General features: G+C 46.2%; 1 protein-coding gene across 2 annotated transcripts in view; it reads right to left on the minus strand.

The window, feature by feature from the left end:
• The window catches only part of LOC125460653 (protein arginine N-methyltransferase 8-like), a 160,504-nt gene that overhangs the window by 25,640 nt on the left and 107,194 nt on the right, over positions 1–27,670 (minus strand). For both annotated transcript variants that reach the window (XM_048548319.2, XM_059652513.1), the window contains exon 4: positions 2,070–2,294. In XM_048548319.2, coding sequence (XP_048404276.1) covers positions 2,070–2,294 — 225 coding nt within the window. The remainder of the gene's footprint in view (positions 1–2,069; positions 2,295–27,670) is intronic.

Here is a 27,670-nt window from a genome sequence, read left to right on the forward strand (position 1 = left end):
TCAAAAGTCTGAACCATGAAGGCAAGGGTGCTAAACACCTTCTTAACCACTTAAAGTATTGGCAAGGATCTGTAGCTCAGGGTTGCAGATGAGGTTGTTGACTTGCTCGCCGAGCTGGCTTGTTTTTGCTCAGACATTTCGTCACCATGCCAGGTAACATCATCAGTCGAGCCTCCGATGAAGCGAAGTTGCTCTACTCCGCTTGGAATTTACACTGTCCAGTCCGTCATGGTGAGTAGTGTCATTTCCGGTTTTGATCTGTATGGGTTTGTATATAGGGTCCAATTCTACATGCTTGCTGATTGAAATATGGGTACAGAACCATGCCTCTAGGAATTGTTCCTTCCCACTCTGGCCCCTCACACACTTCCCCTCACACACTTCCTCCTCACACCCTGTCCCCGCATAACCTGCCCCTACACTCTGCCCCCTTCCACCTGGCCACATACCATTCTACCCCCTCTCACCCTGCCACCAGTAACCTGTCCCCTAACACACTCTCCCCTCCCCTCTAACCCAGCCCTCTCATATTTCCCACCTCCCACCCCAGCACCTGCATTGTCAGAGTCAGACTTTGCACTCTCACATATCTGTCCCAGTCCTCCCTCTCAGCCCCCTCGTCCATTTCACACTGCTCCATAATACCTGCCGAGCACACACTTAAAAATGCCTTGCTCAGCGCCAACCCATTTGCTGCTAATAAGGTTGCACCTTGCAAAGGAGAGACTCTGGAAAACTTGACATTCTATGTACTTTTTTTTAGTGGAAGCTTTAAAGAGACTTTGTGTGATGACTAATATTTTTTATTCATTCATGTGGGTGTTTTTGACAAGGCTGCCATTACTGCCTGTCCATATCACTGAGTGACTTGCTCGGCCATTTCAGAACGCAGTTAAGAGTCAACCCCATAGGTCTGAAGTCACGTGTAAAAAGAAGTAAAGACAGCAGATTTCCTTCCCTAAAGGAAATTAGTGATTCAGATGGTTTTTTTTTAATGACATCTAGAGGTTCCATGGTCATTGTTACTGATTATCCATTTTTATTCCATTTTGAATTTATTTCATTAAATTGAATTTTAATTTTGTAGCTGCTGTTGTGAGATTCATATCCAATCAATGCAGTAAGATCATCCCTGTGCTCTACACCCCAGACTAATGATCCTGAACAAACAAACTATGATCGCTAAGCCAATTAATCACCGGAACTGGTTTTTGATATCGAGCTAGTTGGGTATGTGGGGTTGGTTTGTGATAATGAGTTGGTTGGTGATGTTGATCTGCTTAGTGATTGCAAACTGGATAAGAACTTCGATCTGGTTAGGGACGTTGAGCTAATTAACAATGTCAGACTAATTAGAGATATTGGGCTGGTAGAGATGCTGCACTGGCTAAAGATATTATGCTGGCTAGTGACGTTGGGCTGGCTATGGCTGTAGGACTGGTTAAACTTGTTGGTTTGATTAAGGACATCAAGCTGGTTAGGGACATGCGCTGGTTAGTTATGTTGTGCTGGTTGGAACCATCAGGCTGGCTAGGGATGTTGGACTGGTTAAAGCTGTTGGGCTGGTTAGGGACATCAAGCTAGTTGGGGAAATTGCCACTGGTTGGTGCTGTTGGACTGATTAGGAACCTGCGCTGGTTAGTTATGTTGTGCTGGCTAATGAGATCAGGCTGTTTAGGGTCATTGTGCTGGTTAGGGATATTGTGCTGGCTGGGGTCATCAGGCTGGTTAGGGATGTTAGATGGTTAGTCATGCAAGACTGATCACCCAGGAGGCAGCAATATCGTTTTCACAGCTGTCCCATCCTGATGGCTTTAGTATTCTCCGCTAAAGTTCAAATTTGGATTGCAAGCCATTTCCAAATGGTTGACACTGACATGTTCTGAGTCAAAATTACATTTCACCTCTCCACCAAATTAAACTAACTCATGTTGCCCATGTTATGAAGCAAATGGCAGAAAATATGTGTATGAGTTAGTATAGCGGGCGACCTTTGTAAACATTGCACAATGATCATCTGAATCAGGAACTGAAATCCTCCATCAATACAGGAAGAGATCAAAACTTACCTCATGAATGCCAAAATGAGCGTAGGAATCAAAGTAGTAATCTTTAGATGTCATTTCATCTGGTGTCAAATATTTTGCCATTTTACCTCTCCCCAGGCAACTTGTCTGAGTTTGCGATAGGGTCTGCACTGGTGCCTGTACCGTTGCCTGTATTGGCGTCTGTGTCTGCTGTGTGGTTTGAACTGGCTGTGTGACTGGCAGAGGCTCAGCGTGTTCACTGGAGACCTGTTTCAGGAGAATAAGAAGCATTCTGTAAACTGGGTGAGCAACCCTCGCCACTGACCATCTCACTGCCTGATGCTGCCTGCACCATTGCTCATCGTGGGCTAGGTTCACTGCCACCACACTCTGAGACTTACAGAGGTCCTGTGGTCTGGTGTGGCACAGGAAAACCACTCTGTGTTCTAACAAGAAGAGGCTTGTGTCTACAACAAGGTGTAGGTTATTGTACATTAGTACGAGTTACACTAATATGCGAGACACCTATGATGTGGGCAACAGGTCCTAAGCTGTTCTCCCACCAAGTCTATATGATAGTGTCATAGTGAGGGGTGCTTAAGGCAGTCCTCAGCATTAGCACTTCCAGGCACCTACATACTTTCACAGCATAAATAGTTATTAAAATTTCTAGAGACTGTCCTATGAAGAGAGATTGGGAAAACTAGGCCTGTGCCCTCATTAGTTTTGAAAAATGAGAGGTGATCTCATGGAAACTAACAAAATACTTAAAGGTATAGACAGACTACAACAGTGGGCTGGAACAGTTGAGTCTGTTTGTAGGAATAACATGGAAGGAGACTTCAACCAGAGATAAATTGAGGAAAGGACAGAGTCATCTGCTGGGCAGAGGCTAGGTGGCTTCCTTAAGGAGCGTCTCCTGAGTAACTGTAGAGTAGGTGATCTGGAGATGGAGAAGGTATGGAGTCAAAATGCCAACTCAGATCTAAACAGAAATCCAAGCCTGTAACCAACATGGCACAGCTTCAGATAGCTGTCAGGGAGAGGGAGGAGATTTCATGGCAACATCGTAGATCTTCCCAATACTATTTGGAGGAAATGTTTTACAATCAATGTGTCCACTGAACGCTGACAAAGAATTGAATACAGTGGAAGGGTCAAAAGAGGTATTGGTGAGGTGGAGCTAGGTATCATCAGAGTAGATATGAGAATTTTCATTATGTTATTGGATGAAAGAGAGCAAAGAGAGATCTTTGGAAGTCACAAGAGATAATTTAGCAGAGGGAGGAAGAGAAATAATTGTAAATGATTTTCTGGATGTGGCTGGGGTAGAGTGGAAACAGGTTTGGTGACTGGTTGAAGCAATAACACCAGGATGGTTACTTTGTGCTGCAGCAGCTTAATCTATACTGTAAAAGAAAAGGGATAGACATCATTTTATATTTAAACAAAACGACACATTAGCACATCATTGTTAATGAGTTGGAGAATGAGGAGCTGTGAATGGAGCGATAGGAAACTCAATTGAGGGTGAGAGAGAGGAAACTGTAGCAAGGAGAAAGAGGGGAATCTATCAAGGGGCGAGAGAGGGGGAATTGTGTTGAGAAGAAAGAGATGGAACTGTACTGAGGGTAGAGAGAAGGGGAACTGTGTCAAGGAAAGAGAGGGGGTGAACTGTATCGAGGAGACAGAGGGGGTAAACTGTATCAAGAGAGGGGGGAAATGTATCGAGGGAGAGGACACTCTATTGAGGGAGGCAGAGAAGGAATTAAATACTGAGGGAGGGGGAACTCTCTATTGAGGGACAAAAAGGGAGAGTTTTATGTTAAGGGCAGAGATTCGAACAGATGACTTTGGATTATTAGTCCAATTGCCTGACTAGCTGTTTCTCTCACTGTGTCCATGCTATTACTGCACCTCCTTCCTCTCTCCCTAAATCTTCTCTGGTAATTACCCATGATACGTACTTTCCTTAAGTCCATGTGCTCCACATCCACTGCTCTTCTCCATTTACCAAGGCTGGAGCAAGGTAACTACCCTGTGGAGTTAGTAAGGGGGAGAGTGGGTTCACAATCTGTAGGCAGTCAGCAGGAAGTCCAGGGACAAAGGAAAACTTATTTTCCAGCCCTAGTCATCATTAGGTGATGTTCAGATTAAAGTTTCTGTTTTCCAATAGTCTGGCTTGGTATGCCTTATATTTCCTGTTTGGGATTAATCTGAATGACAAAACAACCAATATAAATTCTGGAAATCGTACCCAACATCATTGGGTATCAGTCACATTCACTTCATTGTGCTGTGCATTTTCTCAATACAAAAAGTCAGGACACAGGTCAGGTATAGATAGGCACAGCCCTTTTACTGCAGTAACCTGGGAGAAGAGATTCTGTGTTGCAGATATATTGTAGGAGATCAGCATCTTTCACTGAGAAATTATTGAATAATTTTAAATGCATTCATCACCAAAAATGCCCCAAATGTTTGGGGGAGATCAGCAGCAGGCTAGCCATGCTGTTGAGCCCCATGAGGGCTGGTGTTGGGAGTGAAGGTTAATCGTGAACTACTCTGGTCATGATTCTGAGTATATGTCAGAGGGAAGGGCATCGGCAAAGCAGCTGGCAAGTTATTTGCTGCAGGATTCCCAGCCTCTGACCTGCTAAGGTTGAGGGATGGGTCATAAGACCATAAGGCCATAAGACATAGGAGTGGAAGTAAGGCCATTCAGCCCATCAAGTCCACTCCACCATTTAAATCATGGCTGATGGGCATTTCAACACCACTTCCCTGCACTCTCCCCGTAGCCCTTGACTCCTTTTGAGATCAAGAATTTGTCGATCTCTGCCTTGAAGGCATCCAATTACCCAGCCTCCATAGCAGTCTGTGGCAATGAATTCCACAAGCCCACCACTGTCTGGCTGAAGAAATGTCGTCTCATTTCAGTTTTAAATTTACCCCCTCTAATTTTAAGGCTGTGCCCACAGGTCCTAGTCTCCCCGCCTAACGGAAACAACTTCCCAGCATCCACCCCTTCTAAACCATACATTATCTTGTAAGTTTCTATTAGATCTCCCCTCAACCTTCTAAACTCTAATGAGTACAATCCCAGGATCCTTAGCCGTTCATCATACATTAATCCTACCATTCTAGGGATCATCTGTGTGAATCTCCACTGGACACACTCCAGGGCTAGTATGTCCTTCCTGAGGTGTGGGGCCCAAAATTGGACACAGTATTCTAAATGAGGCTTAACTAGAGCCTTGTAAAGCCTCAGAAGCACATCACTGCTTTTATATTCCAACCCTCTTGAGATAAACGACAACATTACATTCGCTTTCTTAATAACGGACTCTACCTGCAAGTTAACTTTTAGAGAATCCTGGACCAACACTCCCAAATCCCTTTGCACTTCTGATTTGCAAATTTTCTCACCGTTTAGAAAATAGTCCATGCCTGTATTCTTTTTTCCGAAGTGCAAAACCTCACATTTGGTCACATTGAATTTCATCAGCCATTTCCTGGACCACTCTCCTAAACTGTCTAAATCTTTCTGCAGCTTCCCCACCTCCTCAGTACTACCTGCCTGTCACCTATCTTCGTATCATCGGCAAACTTCACCAGAATGCCCCCAGTCCCTTCATCCAGATCATTAATATATAAGGTGAACAGCTGTGGCCCCAACACTGAACCCTGCGGGACACCGCTCGTCACCGGTTGCCATTCTGAAAAAGAGCCTTTTATCCCAACTCTCTGCCTTCTGTCAGACAGCCAGTCCTCAAATTGCAGAGTCAGGGAGGTGAAAGGCCATGGAGGGATTTGAAAAGCAGGATCTGAATCTTTAAATTAAGACAGTTAAACCTAGTTTACTATGCCAAGCAGCTCCTGCAGTGATGTCCTGGGAATGAGATGATTGACCTCCAATAGCCACCATCCTTTGAGTTCTGTGTGATTCCAACCAATGGAGAGTTTTACCCAAATTCCCATTGATGTGAATTTCACCAGGGCTCCTTGATGAGGTGCAACACGGTGGCTCAGTGGTTAGCACTGCTGCCTCAGAGCACCAGGGACCTTGGTTCAATTCCACCCTTTGGTGATCCTCTGTGTGGAGTTTGCACATTCTCCCCGTGTCTGTGTGGTTTTCTGCCCGCAATCCAAAAATGTGCTGGTTAGATGGATTGGCCATGCTAAGTTGCCCATAGAGTCCCAAGATGTGCAGGCTGGGTGGGTTAACCTTGGGAAATGCAGGATTATGGGGACAGGGTAGGAGGTGGGTATGGGTAGGATGCTCTTCAGAGAGTCAGTGGGGACCCAATGGGCTGAAAGGCCTGCTTCCATGAAGATACATTGTAAGTCAAATGTTTCATCAATGTCAAGGGCAATCACTCTCATTTGAACCAAAAAAACTGCGGATACTGTAAATCAGAAACCAAAACAAAGTTGCTGGAAAAGCTCAGCAGGTCTGGCAGCATCTGTGGAGGAGAAAACAGAGTTAACGTTTCAGGTCCAGTGACCCTTCCTCAGAACTTTGTGCTCTGAAATGTTAACTCTGTTTTCTCCTCCACAGATGCTGCCAGACCTGCTGAGCTTTTCCAGCAACTTTGTTTTGGAGGCAATCAATCTCACATCATCTCTTGAATTCAGCTGTTTTGTCCATATTTAGTCATAGGCTGTGACGGTGTCAGGAGCCCTGACAGAGCAGAACCTGAGCAAAGGCAAGCCAGTTATTGTTGAATAAGAGCTGCCTGATGATACACGCAGAGCATCCCGAGATGAACAATAATTGTTGCAACGGCAGTGTTGGCCACATTCCAACAACAAATGAATAAAGTGTGATGCAACCAACTCAAAACATTAATCTCATCCCATTCCCCCTTGACAGCATCTCTACTCTGATTTCCCCATTATCCTCAATCTAATTGATGCACAGCAGTAAAATGCATTGCAACAAATAACTATTCCAAGCTCCTCGTGAAAGTCGCAGCAACATTCTTACAAAGAAATCGTAGAAGATTCTTTTACACAAAACAAATTATTAAAACAGCGAACACACAACTGCAATTTTTAAACTAATTCAATCACAATGTTTAAGATGAATTCAGGCAAGGACAGGAACAATAATAATCCATATGGTTAGCTCCAAAAATCAATAGTATCCATTAGCAGTAAAAGCAATGATTTTACAACTGATTCAGTCTTTTAGATCTTAAGCTTTGCTGGAAAAAAAATATTGTGCTGAGGGTTTTCATCTTGCGCTCATAAGGACAATCTGCAAGACTTGCCAAGGTAAATGGAAATCTCTCTTTATACTGAATGAAAGGAGAGTGCTGACTGGTTGGCAAGTGGCCTCTGAATCATGATTCCATAGTTGGAAAACATTTGCAAAATGATCCCCTGTATATCAAAGGTGATCAATAAGGGTAGAGCAATGGATGGTGTCCACATGGATTTTAGTAAGGCTTTCAACAAGATTCCTCATAGTAAGCTCATCCAGAAGATTAAGATGCATGGGATCCATGGCTTGACCACTTGGATTCAGAATTGGCTTGCCCAAAGAAGGAAGAGAGTAGTGGTGGGACGGCTGTTTTTCTGGCTGCAGGTCTGTGACTGGTGGTGTTCCACAGGGATCTGCATTGGGGCTTCTGCTGTTTGTGACATATATAAATGACACAGATGAAAACTCAGATGTGTGGGTTAGTAAGTTTGCAGGTAACACAAAGATCAGGGGAGTTGTGGATGGTGTAGAATGCTGCCAAAGGATACAGCGGGATATAAATCAGGTGCAGTAATGCAGAGCAATGACAGATGTGTGTGAGGTGCTGGACTTTGGGAGATCAAATGTTATGGAAAAGTATACAGTTAATGGCAAAACTCTGAACAGCATTGATGTACAGAGGGATCTTGAGGTTCAAGTCCATAACTCCCTGAAAGTGACCGCACAAGTAGATAGGGAGGTAAAGAAGGCATATGGCATGCTTGCCTTTATTGGTCAGTGAATTGAGTACAAGAGTCAAGATTTTATATTGCAGCTTTATGAGACTTTGGTTAGGTTACATTTAAAATCTTGCCTTCGATTCTGGTCGCCACATTACAGGAATGATTAAGAGGCTCTGGAGAGGGTGCAAAAGAGGTATACCAGGATGCTGCGTGGATTGGAGGATATCAGTGAGAGGGAGAGGCTTGTAAAACTCGGGTTGTTTTCTCTGAAGCAGCAGAGGCTGAGGAGAGACTCAATAGAGGGTGTATAAAATTATGAGATGCATAGATAGGATTGGCGGTCAGAATAGTTTTCCCAGAATCAAAATATCTAATACAAGGGAGTGTGCATTTCAAGCTAGAGAGGGAAAATTCAAAGGTGTTGTGAGGGGTAGGTTTTTTTACACAGAGACTGGTAGGAGTCTGGAATGCACTGCCAGGGGTGGTGGTGGAGGCAGATATAATAGGGTCATTTAAGAGATATTTACATAAGCACATGAATATGCAAGGAATGGAGGGATGTGGGCCAAGGGCAGGCAGAAAGGATTAGATTAATTTGGTGTCATTTTGGCACAACATTGTGGGCTAAAGGACCCGTTCCTGCGCTGTACAGTTCTGTGTTCCATGTATGAGGAATTATGCTGACAACTAATTTAGAATTGCCAGTTGGGCTCACAGTGTGGTGCACTTGTTGTGCACTGGAAACCATTCATTGGTTCACTTCTTGGAGCAATGCATTGATCAATCAGAGTCATCCTACCTAGTGTAAAATGTAAATGACATTTGGCAATTTTATTAGTGAAGGGTTAGCCAAACCTATAGCATTGACAGATAATAAAATGTGAGGCTGGATGAACACAGCAGGCCAAGCAGCATCTCAGGAGCACAAAAGCTGACGTTTCGGGCCTAGACCCTTCATCAGAGAGGGGGATGGGGGGAGGGAACTGGAATAAATAGGGAGAGAGGGGGAGGCGGACCGAAGATGGAGAGCAAAGAAGATAGGTGGAGAGGGTGTAGGTGGGGAGGTAGGGAGGGGATAGGTCAGTCCAGGGAAGACGGACAGGTCAAGGAGGTGGGATGAGGTTAGTAGGTAGCTGGGGGTGCAGCTGGGGGTGGGAGGAAGGGATGGGTGAGAGGAAGAACCGGTTAGGGAGGCAGAGACAGGTTGGACTGGTTTTGGGATGCAGTGGGTGGGGGGGAAGAGCTGGGCTGGTTGTGTGGTGCAGTGGGGGGAGGGGATGAACTGGGCTGGTTTAGGGATGCAGTGGGGGAAGGGGAGATTTTGAAACTGGTGAAGTCCACATTGATACCATATGGCTGCAGGGTTCCCAGGCGGAATATGAGTTGCTGTTCCTGCAACCTTCGGGTGGCATCATTGTGGCAGTGCAGGAGGCCCATGATGGACATGTCATCAAGAGAATGGGAGGGGGAGTGGAAATGGTTTGCGACTGGGAGGTGCAGTTGTTTGTTGCGAACTGAGCGGAGGTGTTCTGCAAAGCGGTCCCCAAGCCTCCGCTTGGTTTCCCCAATGTAGAGAAAGCCGCACCGGGTACAGTGGATGCAGTATACCACATTGGCAGATGTGCAGGTGAACCTCTGCTTAATGTGGAATGTCATCTTGGGGCCTGGGATGGGGGTGAGGGAGGAGGTGTGGGGACAAGTGTAGCATTTCCTGCGGTTGCAGGGGAAGGTGCCGGGTGTGGTGGGGTTGGAGGGCAGTGTGGAGCGAACAAGGGAGTCACGGAGAGAGTGGTCTCTCCGGAAAGCAGACAGGGGAGGGGATGGAAAAATGTCTTGGGTGGTGGGGTCGGATTGTAAATGGCGGAAGTGTCGGAGGATACTGCATCCACTGTACCCGGTGCGGCTTTCTCTACATTGGGGAAACCAAGCGGAGGCTTGGGGACCGCTTTGCAGAACACCTCCGCTCAGTTCGCAACAAACAACTGCACCTCCCAGTCGCAAACCATTTCCACTCCCCCTCCCATTCTCTTGATGACATGTCCATCATGGGCCTCCTGCACTGCCACAATGATGCCACCCGAAGGTTGCAGGAACAGCAACTCATATTTCGCCTGGGAACCCTGCAGCCATATGGTATCAATGTGGACTTCACCAGTTTCAAAATCTCCCCTTCCCCCACTGCATCCCTAAACCAGCCCAGTTCATCCCCTCCCCCCACTGCACCACACAACCAGCCCAGCTCTTCCCCCCCACCCACTGCATCCCAAAACCAGTCCAACCTGTCTCTGCCTCCCTAACCGGTTCTTCCTCTCACCCATCCCTTCCTCCCACCCCCAGCCGCACCCCCAGCTACCTACTAACCTCATCCCACCTCCTTGACCTGTCCGTCTTCCCTGGACTGACCTATCCCCTCCCTACCTCCCCACCTACACCCTCTCCACCTATCTTCTTTGCTCTCCATCTTCGGTCCGCCTCCCCCTCTCTCCCTATTTATTCCAGTTCCCTCCCCCCATCCCCCTCTCTGATGAAGGGTCTAGGCCCGAAACGTCAGCTTTTGTGCTCCTGAGATGCTGCTTGGCCTGCTGTGTTCATCCAGCCTCACATTTTATTATCTTGGAATCTCCAGCATCTGCAGTTCCCATTATCTCTGATACTATAGCATTGACAGTTATCTTTAACTGATGCATTCTCTATACCAATGCCAAAGTTCACTTGCCAACTACACAGCACTCTCCCCTTATACAATATCAACGTTTCTTTTCCTTTGGTATTTCTTGCAAATTGTCCTGATGAGTGCAAGCCAAAAAGCAATGGTACAGTAAGATAATAAAATGTGAGGCTGGATGAACACAGCAGGCCAAGCAGCATCTCAGGAGAGATGCTGCTTGGCCTGCTGTGTTCATCCAGCCTCACATTTTATTATCTTGGAATTCTCCAGCATCTGCAGTTCCCATTATCTCTCAGCAATGGTACAGTATATCTTTTTCAGCAGTACTTAACAATACATTTGTATACTAGAGCTGAGGTCTTCAGCAATACACAGGAAATTAGAATGATCAAGAGGCCAGAATTAGAGGGGAGCACAGGCCACTTGGTGGGATTTTTAAAAAGTTCATACAAGGAATGTGGACATCGCTAATGTTTATTGCCCATCAATGATTGCCCTGGAGAAAGTCATTCTCAGCTGCCTTCTTGATCTTGAGCTACTGCTGTGCAAGGCAATGGTTCGACCACTGGGATACAGTGGACAGTTCCAGTCCCCTTACCTAAGGAAAGATTTACCAGCATCGGATGCATTCCAGGGAAGGTTCACTAGGTTGATGCCAGCCATGGAGGGGTTTTCTTCTAAGGAGAAGTTGAATAGGTTGGGCTTCTCCTCTCTGGAGTTCAGGAGGATGTAAGGACATCTTATTGAAATATATATGATTCTTAGGGGAAGCTTTTATGGGAGAGTCTAGGAGCAGAGGGCATAACGTCAGATGAAGGGATCACCCCTTTATGACAGAGATGAGAGTGGTGAATCTGTCGAAATCTTTACCATAGAATTTTGTCAAGACTTGATGCATAAGTATATTCAAGGCTGAAATGTACATTTTAATCATTAAGGGAATCAAGGGTTATGGGGGATTTCAGGATGACTTTTTATAAGGTTCCACATAAGAAGCAAATGTAGAAAATTAAAGCACTGCTGATTGGGGCTAGCACACAGACGTGGAATGAGAATTGGTTGATAGACTGGAAACAGAGAATGAGAATAAATTAGCCTTTTCCCAGACTGTTTAGCAAGGTTAGATCACATGGAATACCGGGAGAAATAACCATTTGGATACAGAACTGGCTCGAATGTAGAAGACAAAGGGAAGTGGTAGAGGGTTGCTTTTCAGACTGGAGGCCTTGTGACTAGCAGTGCGCTACAAGGGTCAGTGCTGGGTCCACTACTTTTTATCACTTATATAAATAATTTGTATGTGAATATAGGAGAAATGGCTAGTTAGTTTGCAGATGACATCAAAATTGGTGGTGTAGTGGACAGCAAAGAGGGTTACCTCAGAGTACAACAGGATCTTGGTCAGATGGACCAATGGACTGAGGACTGGCAATTGTGGTTTAATTTAAATAAAAGCGAGATGTTGCATTTTGGAAAGGCAAATCAGGGCAGGACTTATACACACAATGGTAACGTCCTGGGGAGTGTTGCTGAACAAAGGGACCTTGGAGTGCAGGTTCATATTTCCTTGAACTTGGAGTTGCAGGTAGATGAGACACTGAAGAAGGCATTTGGTACGCTTGCTTTTATAGGCTAGTGCATTGAATATAGGAGCTAGGAGGTCATGTTACAGCTGTACAGGTCTTTGGTTAGGCCACTTTTGGAATACTGCATGCAATTCTGGTCTCCCTGCTATTGGAAGGATGTTGTGAAACTTGAAAGCGTTCAGAAAAGATTTACAAGGATGTTGCCAGGTTTGGAGGGTTTTAGCTTTGGAAAGAGGCTGAATAGTCCGGTTCTATGTTCCCTGGAGTGTTGGAGGCTGAGGGGTGACTTAATAGAGGTTCAAAAATCGGGAGGGGCATGGATAGGATAAATAGAAAAGGTCTTTTTCCCAGGGTGGAAGCATTCAAAACTAGAGGGCATAGATTTAAGGAGAGATGGGAAAGATTTAAAAGGGACCTAAGGGGCAACATTTTCATACAGTGTGGTGCGTGTATGGAATGAGCTGCCAGAGGAAGTGCTGTACAATTATGACATTTAAAAGGCACCTGGATGGGTACATGAATAGGAAGCGGTTAGAGGGATATGGACCAAATGCTAGCAAATGGGATTTGATTTACTGAGGATATCTGGTCGGCTTGGGTGAGTTGGACCAAAGGGTCTGTTTCTGTGCTATATTTCTCTATGACAGTCAGTTAATAGTGGGATGTCACAGGGATCGGGGCTTAGGCCGAAGTAATTCAAGATATATATGTGGATATAGGTACTTATGAATGAGCTGGATGAGGGAACCAAATGAAACATTTTGCAGTTTGCTGACAACTCAAAACTAGGTGGGATTGTCAGTTGTGAAGAGGTTTGAAGGAAACTTCAGGATAAACTAATCAGTAAAAGTAAGATCGTACGTCTCAGTGTGAAAAACAGAAAGGAATAGTATTACATAAATGGTGATATATTGGAAAATGTGAGTGTACAACGGGATCTGGGTACCTTTGTACACCAGTCAATTAGAGTAGACAGCAGGGACAACAAATGACATTTCAATCAAATCCCCTCTCATTCTTCTGAAACTGATGGACACAGACCCAGTTAAATCTGTCTCTCCTTATACAACGGCCCTGTCATCTCCTGCTTGTACCTCGCAATCCTCTGTTGCACTCCCTCTGTTGGAAATCTACTCTCTCTTAGAATGGGGGACACAATTCTCCAGGTGTGGTCTCACTGATGCCCTATATTAACTGCAGTAATACGTCCCTGCTTCTGAAATCAAATCATTTTGTAATGCAAGCCGACACCAATCGCATATAAATTAGACTGCCTAGATACAGCAAGGATGTTTATCTTGGTTGGAGAATTTGGAAGCAAGGGTCACTGTCTCCAAGACACAGAGTAGACCACAGAGGTTAAAATTGGGGCCTGTGTAGGTATGGAAGAGCGACTGTTCCACATAACCTACACAGAGGCAGGCATAGCTTGGGCACATGCGGGTACCCATGGCCACACCCTTTGTCTGTAGGAAGTGGGAGGAATCGAAAGAGAAGTTGTTGAGGGTGAGGACGAGTTCGGCTGGGCAGATGAGGATGTCGGTGGATGTGGATTGGTCGGGCCTGTGAGACAGGAAGAAGCGGAGGGCCTTGAGGCCATCTGCATGAGGAATACAGGTGTTCAGCCTGTTCCTGCCCCACCGAACTCATCTCCACCTATCTGGACTCCATTTTCTCCCATTTGGTCCAGGAACTCCCTACCTATGTCCATGACACCACCCACGCCCTCCACCTCCTCCAGAACCTCTAATTCCCTGGCCCCCAACACCTCATTTTCACCATGGACGTCCAGTCCCTATACACCTGTATTCCTCATGCAGATGGCCTCAAAGTCCTCCGCTTCTTCCTGTCCCGCAACCCGACCAATCCCCCTCCACCGACACCCTCATCCGCCTAGCCGAACTCGTCCTCACCCTCGACAACTTCCCTTTCGATTCCTCCCACTTCCTACAGACAAAGGGAGTGGCCATGGGCACCCACGTGGGCCCAAGCTATGCCTGCCTCTTGGTAGGTTACATGGAACAGTACCACTTCCGCACCTACACTGGCCCCAAACCCCACATCTTCCTCCGTTACTTTGATGACTGTATCGGCGCCGCCTCTTGCTCCCCAGAGGAGCTTGAACAGTTCATCCACTTCACCAACACCTTCCACCCCAACCTCAAGTTCACCTGGGCCATCTCCAGCACATCCCTCACCTTCCTGGACACCTCAGTCTCCATCTCAGGCAACCAGCTTGTAACTGATGTCCATTTCAAGCCCACCGACTCCCACAGCTACCTAGAATACACCTCCTCCCACCCACCCTCCTGCAAAAATTCCATCCCCTATTCCCAATTCCTCCGCCTCTGCCGCATCTGCTCCCAGGATGAGGCATTCCACTCCTGCACATCCCAGATGTCCAAGTTCTTCAAGGACCACAACTTTCCCCCCCCAGTGGTCGAGAACCCCCTTGACCACATCTCCTGTATTTCCCGCAACACATCCCTCACACCCCGCCCTCCGCCACAACCGCCCCCAGAGGATCCCCCTCATTCTCACATACCACCCACCAACCTCCAGATACAACGCATCATCCTCCAACACTTCCGCCATTTACAATCCGACCCCACCACCCAAGACATTTTTCCATCCCCTCCCCTGTCTGCTTTCCGGAGAGACCACTCTCTCCATGACTCCCTTGTTCGCTCCACACTGCCCTCCAACCCCACCACACCCAGCACCTTGCCCTGCAACCGCAGGAAATGCTACACTTGTCCCCACACCTCCTCCCTCACCCCCATCCCATTCCCCAAGATGACTTTCCACATTAAGCAGAGGTTCACCTGCACATCTGCCAATGTGGTACATTGTATCCATTGTACCCAGTGTGGCTTCCTCTACATTGGGGAAACCAAGTGGAGGCTTGCGGACCGCTTTGCAGAACACCTCCGCTTGGTTCGCAACAAACAACTGCACCTCCCAGTCGCGAACCATTTTAACTCCCCCTTCGATTCCTCAGACGACATGTCCATCATTTGCCTCCTGCAGTGCCACAATGATGCCACCCGAAGGTTGCAAGAACAGCAACTCATATTCCGCTTGGGAACCCTGCAGCCCAATGGTATCAATGTGGACTTCACAAGCTTCAAAATCTCCCCTTCCCCCACTGCATCCCAAAACCAGCCCAGTTCTTCCCCTCCCACCACTGTATCATAAAACCAGCCCAGCTCTTCCCCTCCCCCCACTGCATCCCAAAACCAGCCCAGCCTGTCTCTGCCACCCTAACCTGTTCTTCCTCTCACCCATCCCTTCCTCCCACCTCAAGCCGCACCTCCATTTCCAACCTACCACCTCATCCCGCCTCCTTGTCCTGTCCGTCTTCCCTGGACTGACCTATCCTCTCCCTACCTCCTCACCTATACTCTCCTCTCCACCTATCTTCTTTTCTCTCCATCTTTGGTCCGCCTCCCCCTCTCTCCCTATTTATTGCAGAACCCTCACCCCATCCCCCTCTCTGATGAAGGGTCTAGGCCTGAAATGGCAGCTTTTGTGCTCCTGAGATGCTGCTTGGCCTGCTGTGCTCATCCAGCTTCACACTTTGTTATCTTAGACCATAGAGGACTGAGATGAGGAAACATTTCTTCATTGAGAAGATGGTTAATCTGTGGAATTCACTAACACAGAGAGGTATGTGGACACTGAAAATTGTCAAAGAAGAGTTGATAAAGTTTTAGATATTGAAAGTATTAAGGGATATGGAAAAAAAAACAGGAATATGGCAGTGAGACGGAGGATCAACCATGATCACAATGAATGGTCAACCAGGCTCAAAGGGCAGAATAACCTACTCCTGCTCCCAGTTTGTACGATGCAAGGAGTTGCTAGCAATGGCATAACGTGTAGGACGGAGATCAAAGACAATGGTCTTCCCAAATGTTCTGCTCATCCAAAACTAGATGTGGGAGAAGCAATCTGACAACTTAGCAACAGCGCAAGAGTTAACCTTGTAATTATGTAGTGCCTTTGTTGTCATAAAACAACCCAAGTCACTTGTCATCTAAAAAAAAATTGGCATCTAGTCATATGAAGAAAGATTACAAGTTCGTCAAAGAAGAATGCTGTTTGAAGAAGCATTTTAAAAAGGGCAAGAGACAACAAAAGACAGAGTTTTAGCCTCCAGGGGTCAGCAGAGGCTTTCTGGAGTTTAGAGCTCTGGCAGATGAGGGCACAGCCGTCAATGGCAATGATGAAATGGAAGAAATTTGGGAAGAGGTGACACTTTGAATGCTGGGAGGAAGTTATAAAGATATTATATGTGTAGACCCTGGTGGGATTGGAGCCTGAAGAAATGGACCCTGCAGTGAATTTTGGGAGCCAATTTCAGGAACTAATAATGATTCTGACACCGCACTTGCTGGTAATGAGACAAAATCCACAATCTCTCAGAAGGCCTGCTTCCTAATCGTCTGTCTCCACGCTCGCTGTCCAGTTGAGGTGATGTGCGGACTCCCAATTCAGAGAAGCAGCAGCTCCATGCAACTACACTGGGAGAGGTGGGAGGCAGTTGGGTGACCCTGGGAGCATATTCGCATGGAATCGCCCTCAGAGGAGTGCTGGTAAAAAGGGAAAGTCGGAGGAGTGAGGCCATTAGGCACCTTGAAACCATCTCCAGCTACAAGATCTGGGACGTGAATGACCCCTTCGCTGCACAGAAACCATGTTGGGGCTCTAGATCTGACACACCAATCTCATCACTCCCCACTCACTCATCTGCAAACCCCTAGCCTGCCACAAGGAGACAGATAATAAAATGTGAGGCTGGATGAACACAGCAGGCCAAGCAGCATCTCAGGAGCACAAAAGCTGACGTTTCGGGCCTAGACCCTTCATCAGAGAGGGGGATGGGGGGAGGGAACTGGAATAAATAGGGAGAGAGGGGGAGGCGGACCGAAGATGGAGAGCAAAGAAGATAGGTGGAGAGGGTGTAGGTGGGGAGGTAGGGAGGGGATAGGTCAGTCCAGGGAAGACGGACAGGTCAAGGAGGTGGGATGAGGTTAGTAGGTAGCTGGGGGTGCGGCTGGGGGTGGGAGGAAGGGATGGGTGAGAGGAAGAACCGGTTAGGGAGGCAGAGACAGGTTGGACTGGTTTTGGGATGCAGTGGGTGGGGGGGAAGAGCTGGGCTGGTTGTGTGGTGCAGTGGGGGGAGGGGATGAACTGGGCTGGTTTAGGGATGCAGTGGGGGAAGGGGAGATTTTGAAACTGGTGAAGTCCACATTGATACCATATGGCTGCAGGGTTCCCAGGCGGAATATGAGTTGCTGTTCCTGCAACCTTCGGGTGGCATCATTGTGGCACTGCAGGAGGCCCATGATGGACATGTCATCAAGAGAATGGGAGGGGGAGTGGAAATGGTTTGCGACTGGGAGGTGCAGTTGTTTGTTGCGAACTGAGCGGCGGTGTTCTGCAAAGCGGTCCCCAAGCCTCCGCTTGGTTTCCCCAATGTAGAGAAAGCCGCACCGGGTACAGTGGATGCAGTATACCACATTGGCAGATGTGCAGGTGAACCTCTGCTTAATGTGGAATGTCATCTTGGGGCCTGGGATGGGGGTGAGGGAGGAGGTGTGGGGACAAGTGTAGCATTTCCTGCGGTTGCAGGGGAAGGTGCCGGGTGTGGTGGGGTTGGAGGGCAGTGTGGAGCGAACAAGGGAGTCACGGAGAGAGTGGTCTCTCCGGAAAGCAGACAGGGGTGGGGATGGAAAAATGTCTTGGGTGGTGGGGTCGGATTGTAAATGGCGGAAGTGTCGGAGGATAATGCGTTGTATCCGGAGGTTGGTAGGGTGGTGTGTGAGAACGAGGGGGATCCTCTTGGGGCGGTTGTGGCGGGGGCGGGGTGTGAGGGATGTGTCGCGGGAAATGCGGGAGACGCGGTCAAGGGCGTTCTCAATCACCGTGGGGGGGAAGTTGCGGTCCTTAAAGAACTTGGACATCTGGGATGTGCGGGAGTGGAATGTCTTATCGTGGGAGCAGATGCGGCGGAGGCGGAGGAATTGGGAATAGGGGATGGAGTTTTTGCAGGAGGGTGGGTGGGAGGAGGTGTATTCTAGGTAGCTGTGGGAGTCGGTGGGCTTGAAATGGACATCAGTTACAAGCTGGTTGCCTGAGATGGAGACTGAGAGGTCCAGGAAGGTGAGGGATGTGCTGGAGATGGCCCAGGTGAACTGAAGGTTGGGGTGGAAGGTGTTGGTGAAGTGGATGAACTGTTCGAGCTCCTCTGGGGAGCAAGAGGCGGCGCCGATACAGTCATCAATGTACCGGAGGAAGAGGTGGGGTTTGGGGCCTGTGTAGGTGCGGAAGATGGACTGTTCCACGTAACCTACAAAGAGGCAGGCATAGCTGGGGCCCATGCGGGTGCCCATGGCCACCCCCTTAGTCTGTAGGAAGTGGGAGGAGTCAAAAGAGAAGTTGTTGAGTGTGAGGACGAGTTCCGCTAGGCGGATGAGAGTGTCGGTGGAGGGGGCCTGGTCGGGCCTGCGGGACAGGAAGAAGCGGAGGGCCTTGAGGCCATCTCCATGCGGAATGCAGGTGTACAGGGACTGGACGTCCATGGTGAATATGAGGTGTTGGGGGCCAGGGAATTGGAAGTCCTGGAGGAGGTGGAGGGCGTGGGTGGTGTCACGGACATAGGTGGGGAGTTCCTGGACCAAAGGGGAGAAAATGGAGTCCAGATAGGTGGAGATGAGTTCGGTGGGGCAGGAGCAGGCTGAGACGATGGGTCGACCAGGGCAGGCAGGTTTGTGGATTTTGGGAAGGAGATAGAAACGGGCCGTGCGGGGTTGGGGAACAATGAGGTTGGAGGCTGTGGGTGGGAGGTCCCCTGAGGTGATGAGGTCATGAATGGTGTTGGAGATGATGGTTTGGTGCTCGGGTGTGGGGTCATGATCGAGGAGGCGGTAGGAGGTGGTGTCGGAGAGTTGGCGTCTGGCCTCGGCGATGTAGAGGTCAGTACGCCATACTACCACTGCGCCACCCTTGTCTGCGGGTTTGATGGTGAGGTTGGGGTTGGAGCGGAGGGAGCGGAGGGCTGCCCGTTCTGCGGGGGAGAGGTTGGAGTGGGTGAGAGGGGTGGAGAGGTTGAGGCGGTTAATGGAGACAGAGTTCATGTTAATGACAGTCTCTGCGTCTGATGGGGGAGGGATGGGGCACACCTTCCTTCAACGGCAAATGACCACAAAATTGATGCTGCTTGGAGTCTTAATTATGTTAATTGACTGCCTGCTTTGGAGGAGTGGTCAGCCAATCAGATTTCCTGAGGCAGTTTTCCATTAATGGCAGTCCATAAGAAACCATCAAGCCTTTCCCCCACTGTCAGCCTCCCAGTCCATTGCCATGGCACTGAGAAATGCCACTTTGAGCTACAGCACCAAGCCAAATATACAGAGACAGATAACTGTTTGAGAGAAGCATGAGAGGATACATGGAGAGAAAAAAGATAGTGTAATTAATGTGGCAAGCTGTGCTTGGCAAAAAGATGTAAAGTGGCTTCCTTCTGTGCTTAACTTTCTATAGTTCTGTGAAATTGTGTTGAAAATTTGGATTAATTTGAAGATACAGCCTCAGGTGAAAATTCTACCACTTTCACATTTTCTTTTCCCTGATCTGTCATAATTCCTGAAAATGGCTTGTTAGATATAACGATTAGGCTGATCTTCTACTCACCATTGCTTGACCTGCCATTTCTGGGTATCTGTTAATAGCTCAATACCTAATCCAATAGATTTTCTGATGTGAAGATGCATGTGGAAGCAGTGTAGCCATTCTGAGAGCAGTCTGATAATCTCATATTTCTATGTTCAAATCCCAGAATTCAGTCATTGATTGACAGACCATCCATAACCTATAACGTGGGTTTACAAGAATGATACCTGAACCACAGGAGTTAAGTTATGAGGAGAGATTATACAGATTAGGCCTATTTTATCTTGAATTTAGAAGGGGCAATCTGATCAAAATCTTCAAGATATTAACAGGAAATGACAGGGTAGATAAAAATAAATTATTTCCACTGGTTGGGGATTCTAGAACGAGGGGACATATTCTAAGAAAGACAGCCAGACCTTTCAGGAGAGATGCTAGAAGCATTTCTACACACCAAGGGTGGTAGATGTTTGGAACTCTCTTCCGTAAATGGCAGTGGGTACAGGATCAGTTGTAAATTTAAAATTTGAGGTGGACATATTATCATTAAGCAAATGTATGGAGGGATATTGGCCAAAGGCAGGTATATGGAGTTAGGCCACAGATCAGTCATGGTCTCATTAAATAGTTAAATAGTGGAACTGCGTCAAAGGGCTGAATGGCCTACACCTGTTCTAGGTTCTTTCAACATTTGTCTTCTCCACCATTGACATTCGGTCGCAGCAGTGTGTCCTATCGACAGCAACTCACCAAGGCACCTTTGATAGCACCTTTAAAACCTGTGACCTGTACCACCCAGAAGGATGAGGGCAGCAGACACATGGGAACACCGTCGCCTACAGGTCCCCAGCTACACCACACACCACCCTCACTTTGAATTCTATCGACATTCTTTCACTCTCACTAGGTCAAAGGCCTGTAACTTGTTTCCTAACAGTACTGTGGGACCTTAGTCCTTTTTCACAGAATGAGGACATAACTTGCAAGGCCAACATTTGTGGCACATTCCTTGTTAGGCCAATTCACAGGACATTTAAGAGTTAATCACGTGGTGCATCTGGAATCACAGAAAAGTCAGAGCAAAGGAGGATGGTAGTTTTCCTTCTCTCCAGGATGTTACTGAAACAGCCGGGTTTTTAACAATAATCAGAAATAGTTATCATGGTTGCTATTACAGAGATTAGATTTATACACCAGATTTATTATTTGAATAAACTCCCTCAGCTACTGCGGTGAGATTTGATTCCGTGTCCCCAGGGCTATCTGGACAATGCCACCATTTCTCCCAAGCCAAGATGGCAGCTCCTCACTACCTTCTTAAGAGCAAATAGGTTTGGGCAATAATAATGGCCTAGCTAGCGATGCCTACATGCTGTGAATGAAAACAAAATTAGTCAGTGGGTGAGTTCAATTAATATTTTGCATCGATATTCACAAAGGAGAAGGATATAGTGGATGGTGAGTCTCGGGAGGGGTAGGTTAATATTCAAGGGCAAGTCAATATAAAAAGAGGGGTGTTGGGTGTTTGGAAATGCATTAAGATGGACAAGTCCCCAGGACTTGATCTGGAGCATCCTTAGGGCAGCCAGAGAGGAGATTGCTGGCACCTTATATGAAATCTTTGTAGCCTCTTTAGTCACAATTGAAGTCCCAGAGGACAGGGGAATAGCCAACATTGTTCCCTCGTTTAAGAAGGGCACTAGGGATAATCTAGAAAATTACAGGCCAATGAGTTTTACATCAATGGTAGGGAACTCACATTTACTCACATTTGACAAAATATGGATTTATTAGCAGCAGGCTGCTGCACACTTTGTGTGGGGGAAGTTATGTCATCCAAAAAGTGACAAAGATGATTGTTGAGGGAAGGGCAATGGATGTTGACTATATGGACTAAAAGGTGAAGCTCACTATGGTGAGCTGGTAAAATGGATTCAGAACTGGCTTGATCATAGAAATCAGAGAGTAGCGGTGGAAGGGTAATTTTCTGACTGAAACCAGTGATGTTCTGCAGGGATCAGTGCAACCAGTGATGTTCTGCAGGGATCAGTGCTGAGACCCCTGTAGTTTGTCACAGTTTGTGTATAAATGATTTGGAGGAGAATATTGGTGGTATGATTAGTAGGTTTACAGATGACACAAAGATCAGGATAATGAGGATAGTGAGGAGTCTGGAGACTTGGACAGAGAAATAGCAAATGGAATTTAATTTAGACAAATGCAAGATGATGCACTAATGCAGGGGGGAAGCGTACTGTAAATAGAAGAATCCTTATAAGTATTAACATACAGAGGGATCTGGATGTACAGTTCCCTGAAAGTGGCAACGTCAGTGGATTAGATGGTCTAGAAGGCATGTGGCATGTTCACCTTCATCGGTCAGTGTAAAAATTGGGAAGTCCTGTTGCAGCTGTATGGAATTTTAGTGAGGTCACATTTGGAATAATACATACAGATCTGGTTGCCACATTACCAGAAGGATATGGAGACTTTGGAGAGGATACAGAAATGGTTTACCAGGATGTTGCCTGGTTTGGAGGGTTTTAGTTATGACAACAGATTGGACAAATTGGGTTTATTTTCAATTGAATGATGAAGGTTGAGGGGTGACCTGAAAGAAGTTTAAATTGTGAGAAGCATGGGTAGAACAGTTGGAGTCTTTTTCCCAGCGTAGAAATGCCAATTACTACATGACATAGGTTTGAGGTAAAAGAGGAAAGGTTTAAAGGAGATGTAAGAGCTGAGTTTTTTATACAGTGGGTGATAAGTGTATGGAATGCACTGACAGAGGAGGTGTTGGAGATGGATACAATAGCAACATTTCAGAGACATCTTGACAGACACAATGAATAAGCAGAGAATAGAGAGATATGGAATCCATAGGGGCAAATAGTTTTTAGTGTAGAAAGATGTCACTTTTCAGCACATACCTGGTGGGACGAAGGGCCTGTTCCCATGCTGTACTGTTCATTGTTCTTTATTCTTTGTTGTTAAACTGATACTTTGTGGGCTGTCATCAAAAACCAAGCCCACCACACCCCCCAACCCCTGGACTAAAGGCTGCTATGATTAATCTGAATGCCCTTTCAAATTCCCTTGCAACTACTTAAGTTGCACAAACAAGCCCTTTACAGAATAACCAGGGATGGGAAAAATAAAGCCATGAAACAGCTAAATGATTCATGAGATATTGTAATAATCTATGATGTACAAAATGTATGATTGAATTATAAATCCTTGGTTCAGGAATTGCTGACACTCACCTGGGAGATCCCTACACACCCACAACCATCCCAGAAATGCTCTGTAGCAGCAAAAGTGGAACATCAAAGTCCACAGTCAGGACAAGGCCGAAGCCTATAGCAAGGAAAGTTCACACAATGAGACAGAAAGCAGCGTGAGGATGTTTAATATATTTATAAGAGGCAACTTCTCCAGTGGCCAGTATTCCAGCCCTGGTATGTTTGAGATATGGAGTGTTTTAGTCTGATTCCCAAGGCAAATGGCCTCAGGTACCAATGACAGCATTTCAGTGCAGCTTCAACGCTAAAATTAGGCCAAGTGGCCTCCTTGTGCCCGCAGTCAAAGACGTTATAATGGTAGAAGTGGTGGTGAGGGAGTGGTGAGAGAGCAGGGTAGGAGGCTGAGAGTAGAAATGTTGCTTAAAGATCCCCTGAGAGTGCATTGATTGTAAATTAAAGTCCTTTCCTGCAATCCCATAATTACCCAAATGTACTGTAAAGATTAACTCCAATTCTGACACAAACTGTGTAATTATTATCAATTAAGCACTTCGCATAATCAGATTGCATTAGAGTACAAAATTCAATTTGAGCAAATTAATTACACGAGGCCCACAGCAGGATTGGTCACACGTGTGAATATTGGAAGATGATATTTAGATTTGTCTGAGCCATTCAAAATCATGAGGAGCCTGGTCAAAGTAGGCAAGGTGAAATTGTTTGCATTGGGGAGCTGATTGAGGGCCAGAGGACTCAGATTTAAAGTAATTGAAGAAAGAAGCAGGATTGTCTTAAGGAGAAATTCGATCGTGCAGAATTTAAAACGAAGCCATTGATGTGATGTAGGAGTCAGAGAGTCATGCAGCACAGAAACAGTCCTTCACTGCCTGGGCCAACAATTCTGCCCTTGAAAAATGGTGGTGTCCTGCCTTCTTGAACTGTCACAGTCCATTTGTTGTAGGGACACCCACAGTGCCGTCAGGAAGAGATTTCCAGAATTTTGACCCAGAAGGAACGTCGATATATAGTAGGAATAATATCGATGACGATGGGGAAATGATTATTTTGCTTCAGTACTCACAGCAGAAAAGGAGGGTAGCTTGCTGTAAGTTGCAGAGAAATTGACAGTGTATCAGCAACGTAGTCCAAACAAAATTAGCTTAAGTAAATCATGAAGTTAATGAAACTGAAGAGTCACAAATCCCGAGGACCTGGTGGTTTCCATCTGCAGGCCTTGAAGGAGGTAGGAGAGCACATTGCCAATGTCCTAGCATAATCTTTCAGAGTTCCCTGGATTCAGGAGTTGTTCCAGAAAATTCACTCATGACATTCTTTTCTTTAAGATAGATAACAGAGGGAAACCAGGGAATTACAGATGAAATAGCTTAACATTTGTGGTGAGGAAATAGTTGGAGTCAGTCCTTAAGGAAAAGGGTAAATGGTCACTCAAAATCTGTATGGATTCATGAAGGCTGTGCCATGCCTGAGAAATCTCAGAGTTTTTGAAGAGGTGACAAAGATGGTGGACAGAGGTAAATTGATGGATGTTGTTTATGTGAACTTTCAGAAGACTATCACTGAAGCTCCCACTTTCTCCCACTGGGGATTACCTGAAATTGAACTGGATTGGCCAAATAAATATTATGGGTGCAAGAGCAGGTTAGAGGTTCGGATAACTTATCTTTTGACTCACGAAATCCTGTCCAAGCCAGGCATAAGTCAGAAGTCTGATGAAATACTCCTCACTTGCAGCTGCAACAATACAAAAAGGCTTGACATTATCTAGGGCAAAGCTGCCTGTTTGATTGGTATCACATGCACAAACATTTACTTCCTTCCATGACCAATGCTCAGTAACAGCAGTGTGTACCATCTACAAGTTACACTGCAGAAATTCAACAATGCTCCCTCAATTGTACCCTCCAAACTCATGACCACTACCACCCAGAAGATCAAGGGCAGCAGAGACACAGGAACAGCACCACTTGCAATTCTTCCTGCAAACCACTCGCCATCCTGACTTGGAAATGTATCTCAGTTCCTTCACTGTCACTGGGCTAAAATCTTGGAACTCCCTCTCTGACAACACTGTGGGTCTACCCACAGCCCATGGACTGTAGCATTTCGAGAAAACTCATCATCACCTTCTCAAAGGCAATCAGGATTGGACAACAAATGCTGGTTCAGGGAGTGACACCCACATCCCATGAATGCATACAGAAAAGTCATTTAATGAGAAATGTAAGGAAGCCAATCTTATCAACCTTTGTTTTTCTGACCTGGGAGAGAGGCCAGGGATTCACAGCAAGCTGTCAGAGCTAATTAAAAATTTCCAATTGATTCTGGCACTTACATATTGGATTGTAGGTGTCATATAGGCCTTAGGTTTTACACATACTAATCCCTGTTGAAAAGTCACGGCATACCAACTGAGACAGGGTTTCTCTGAGAAGTGTCGAAAATCCCGATACGACATTTAAATTGCAATGATCTACTATACTAGTTGTGTACCTTGCAGATGTTACACACTGTGCCCACTGTCCACCAGAGGTGAAAGAGTGAATGTTTTAGCCCCTGGGCAGAGGGCTAATTAAGTGGACTGCTTTCATTTGGATGGTGTTTTTTTTCCCTAAAGTAGTTAGTACCTTAAAGGATTAGCTGATATCATATATATATTCTGACAGTCAGAGTTTAAAGGTTTGGTCCAGGGAGGAGATAAACAGTGAGTTCTGTGTACATAGATAATAAAAGTGTGGAGCTGGATGAACACAGCAGGCCAAGCCGCATCTCAGGAGCTCAAAAGCTGACGTTTCGGGCCTAGACCCTTCATCAGAGAGGGGGATGGGGTGAGGGTTCTGGAATAAATAGGGAGAGAGGGGGAGGCGGACCGAAGATGGAGAGAAAAGAAGATAGGTGGAGAGGCCTGGTTTGCCTTGGACATGGTCGAGCAGTTTCAAGGCTGAAGAGATTACAAGAGAGTTCAGTGGGAGAGAGATTCCCTGAGGTTGGTCTGGAGGGAGGAGGGTAACTTCTTCAGGTTAGGCAGTCCCTAGTTATTCCAGAACCCTCACCCCATCCCCCTCTCTGATGAAGGGTCTAGGCCCGAAACGTCAGCTTTTGTGCTCCTGAGATGCTACTTGGCCTGCTGTGTTCATCCAGCCTCACACTTTTTTATCTTGGGTTCTCCAGCATCTGCAGTTCCCATTATCACAGTTCTGTGTACATATGAGCCTGCAAGATATTGCAAGACCACAAGTCTGTGTTTGTTAGCAAGTCAGGGTGAGAATGATTCAGCAGGAACAATGTGATCTTATCTTTGAGATGTGGCTGATGTCTCAAAAGAGACAATCTGAGATGTGACTAGTTACTAAGTACAATACAATAAACCTTTACTGTGCATCCAGATTGGGCATCCTTCCTATACAGGGTGCTGATGAGACCACATCCGGAGTACTGCAAGCAGTTTTGTTCTTCTTATTTAAGGAAATATATCACTTCATTGGAGACAGTTCCAAAAATCTTCACTTGGATGATCCCCAGTATGGAGGCATTGTCTTAGAAGCAAAGGTTAAACAGGTTGGGACTTTACTCACTGGAATTTAGAAAATGAGAGGTAATCTCATTGAAGCATCAGGGATTTTTTAGACTCGTGACTAGGTAAATGCTGAGAGGATGTTTCCACTTGTGGGAGAGTCTAGAAGCAGAGGGCACAATCTCAGAATAAAGAAGTGTCAATTTAAGACTGAGATGAGGTGAAATTTCTTCTCTCAGAGGATGTGAGTCTTTGGAGTTCCTTGCTACAGAGAACTGGGGGGGGGGGGGTGCATGGGGAATCAAGGGTTACAGAAAGTGGACATGAGGTGTGTTGGATCAGCCTCGATCCTATTGAATGGTGGAACAGGCTTGAGAGGGCAAATGGCCTACTCCTGTTCCTGCTTCTTATTACCTTATGGTTTTTCCCTCAGAGTATTATTGCCTTAAACTAAATAGCAATAAGGAACATTGGTGGCAATGAATCTACCCAGGGTATCCCAGACGGCTTAGGTGAACACAACTGCAATGTTTAGAAGATACTAGCTGCAGTGAATGCATTGAACAGTGCTGAGATTTAGAGAGTCATTGCAGCTTTCCCAGCCTCTGATCTGCTTTTGTAGCCACAAATAACTAGCTGTTCTTGTTATATCTCAGATCAATGATAATAGTTTTCATATGCATGGAATCACTACAGGCAGTCACTGGGTTGCGAATGTGTTCCGTTCCTGAGTACGTCTATAAGTGAATTTGTACGTAGGTTGGAACAGAATACAGCACAATATAAAGTAACAGTTTGTAAGTACAAGCCAAGGTTCACATTTTGGATTCTTAAAATTAATATTAACATGAGATCTCATTCGTAGGTATGAGCTTCCATAAATTGGACATATGTAAACAAGGATCACCTTTAGATTAATTCACATACACCAATAGGTCTCCTATTGAACTATTGAGATCTGCTCCTCAACCAGATTCAGTAACATGTATCACAATGGAAGGGAATAC

Source organism: Stegostoma tigrinum, chromosome 18 (assembly GCF_030684315.1).
Source record: "Stegostoma tigrinum isolate sSteTig4 chromosome 18, sSteTig4.hap1, whole genome shotgun sequence".
Taxonomy (NCBI): domain Eukaryota; kingdom Metazoa; phylum Chordata; class Chondrichthyes; order Orectolobiformes; family Stegostomatidae; genus Stegostoma; species Stegostoma tigrinum.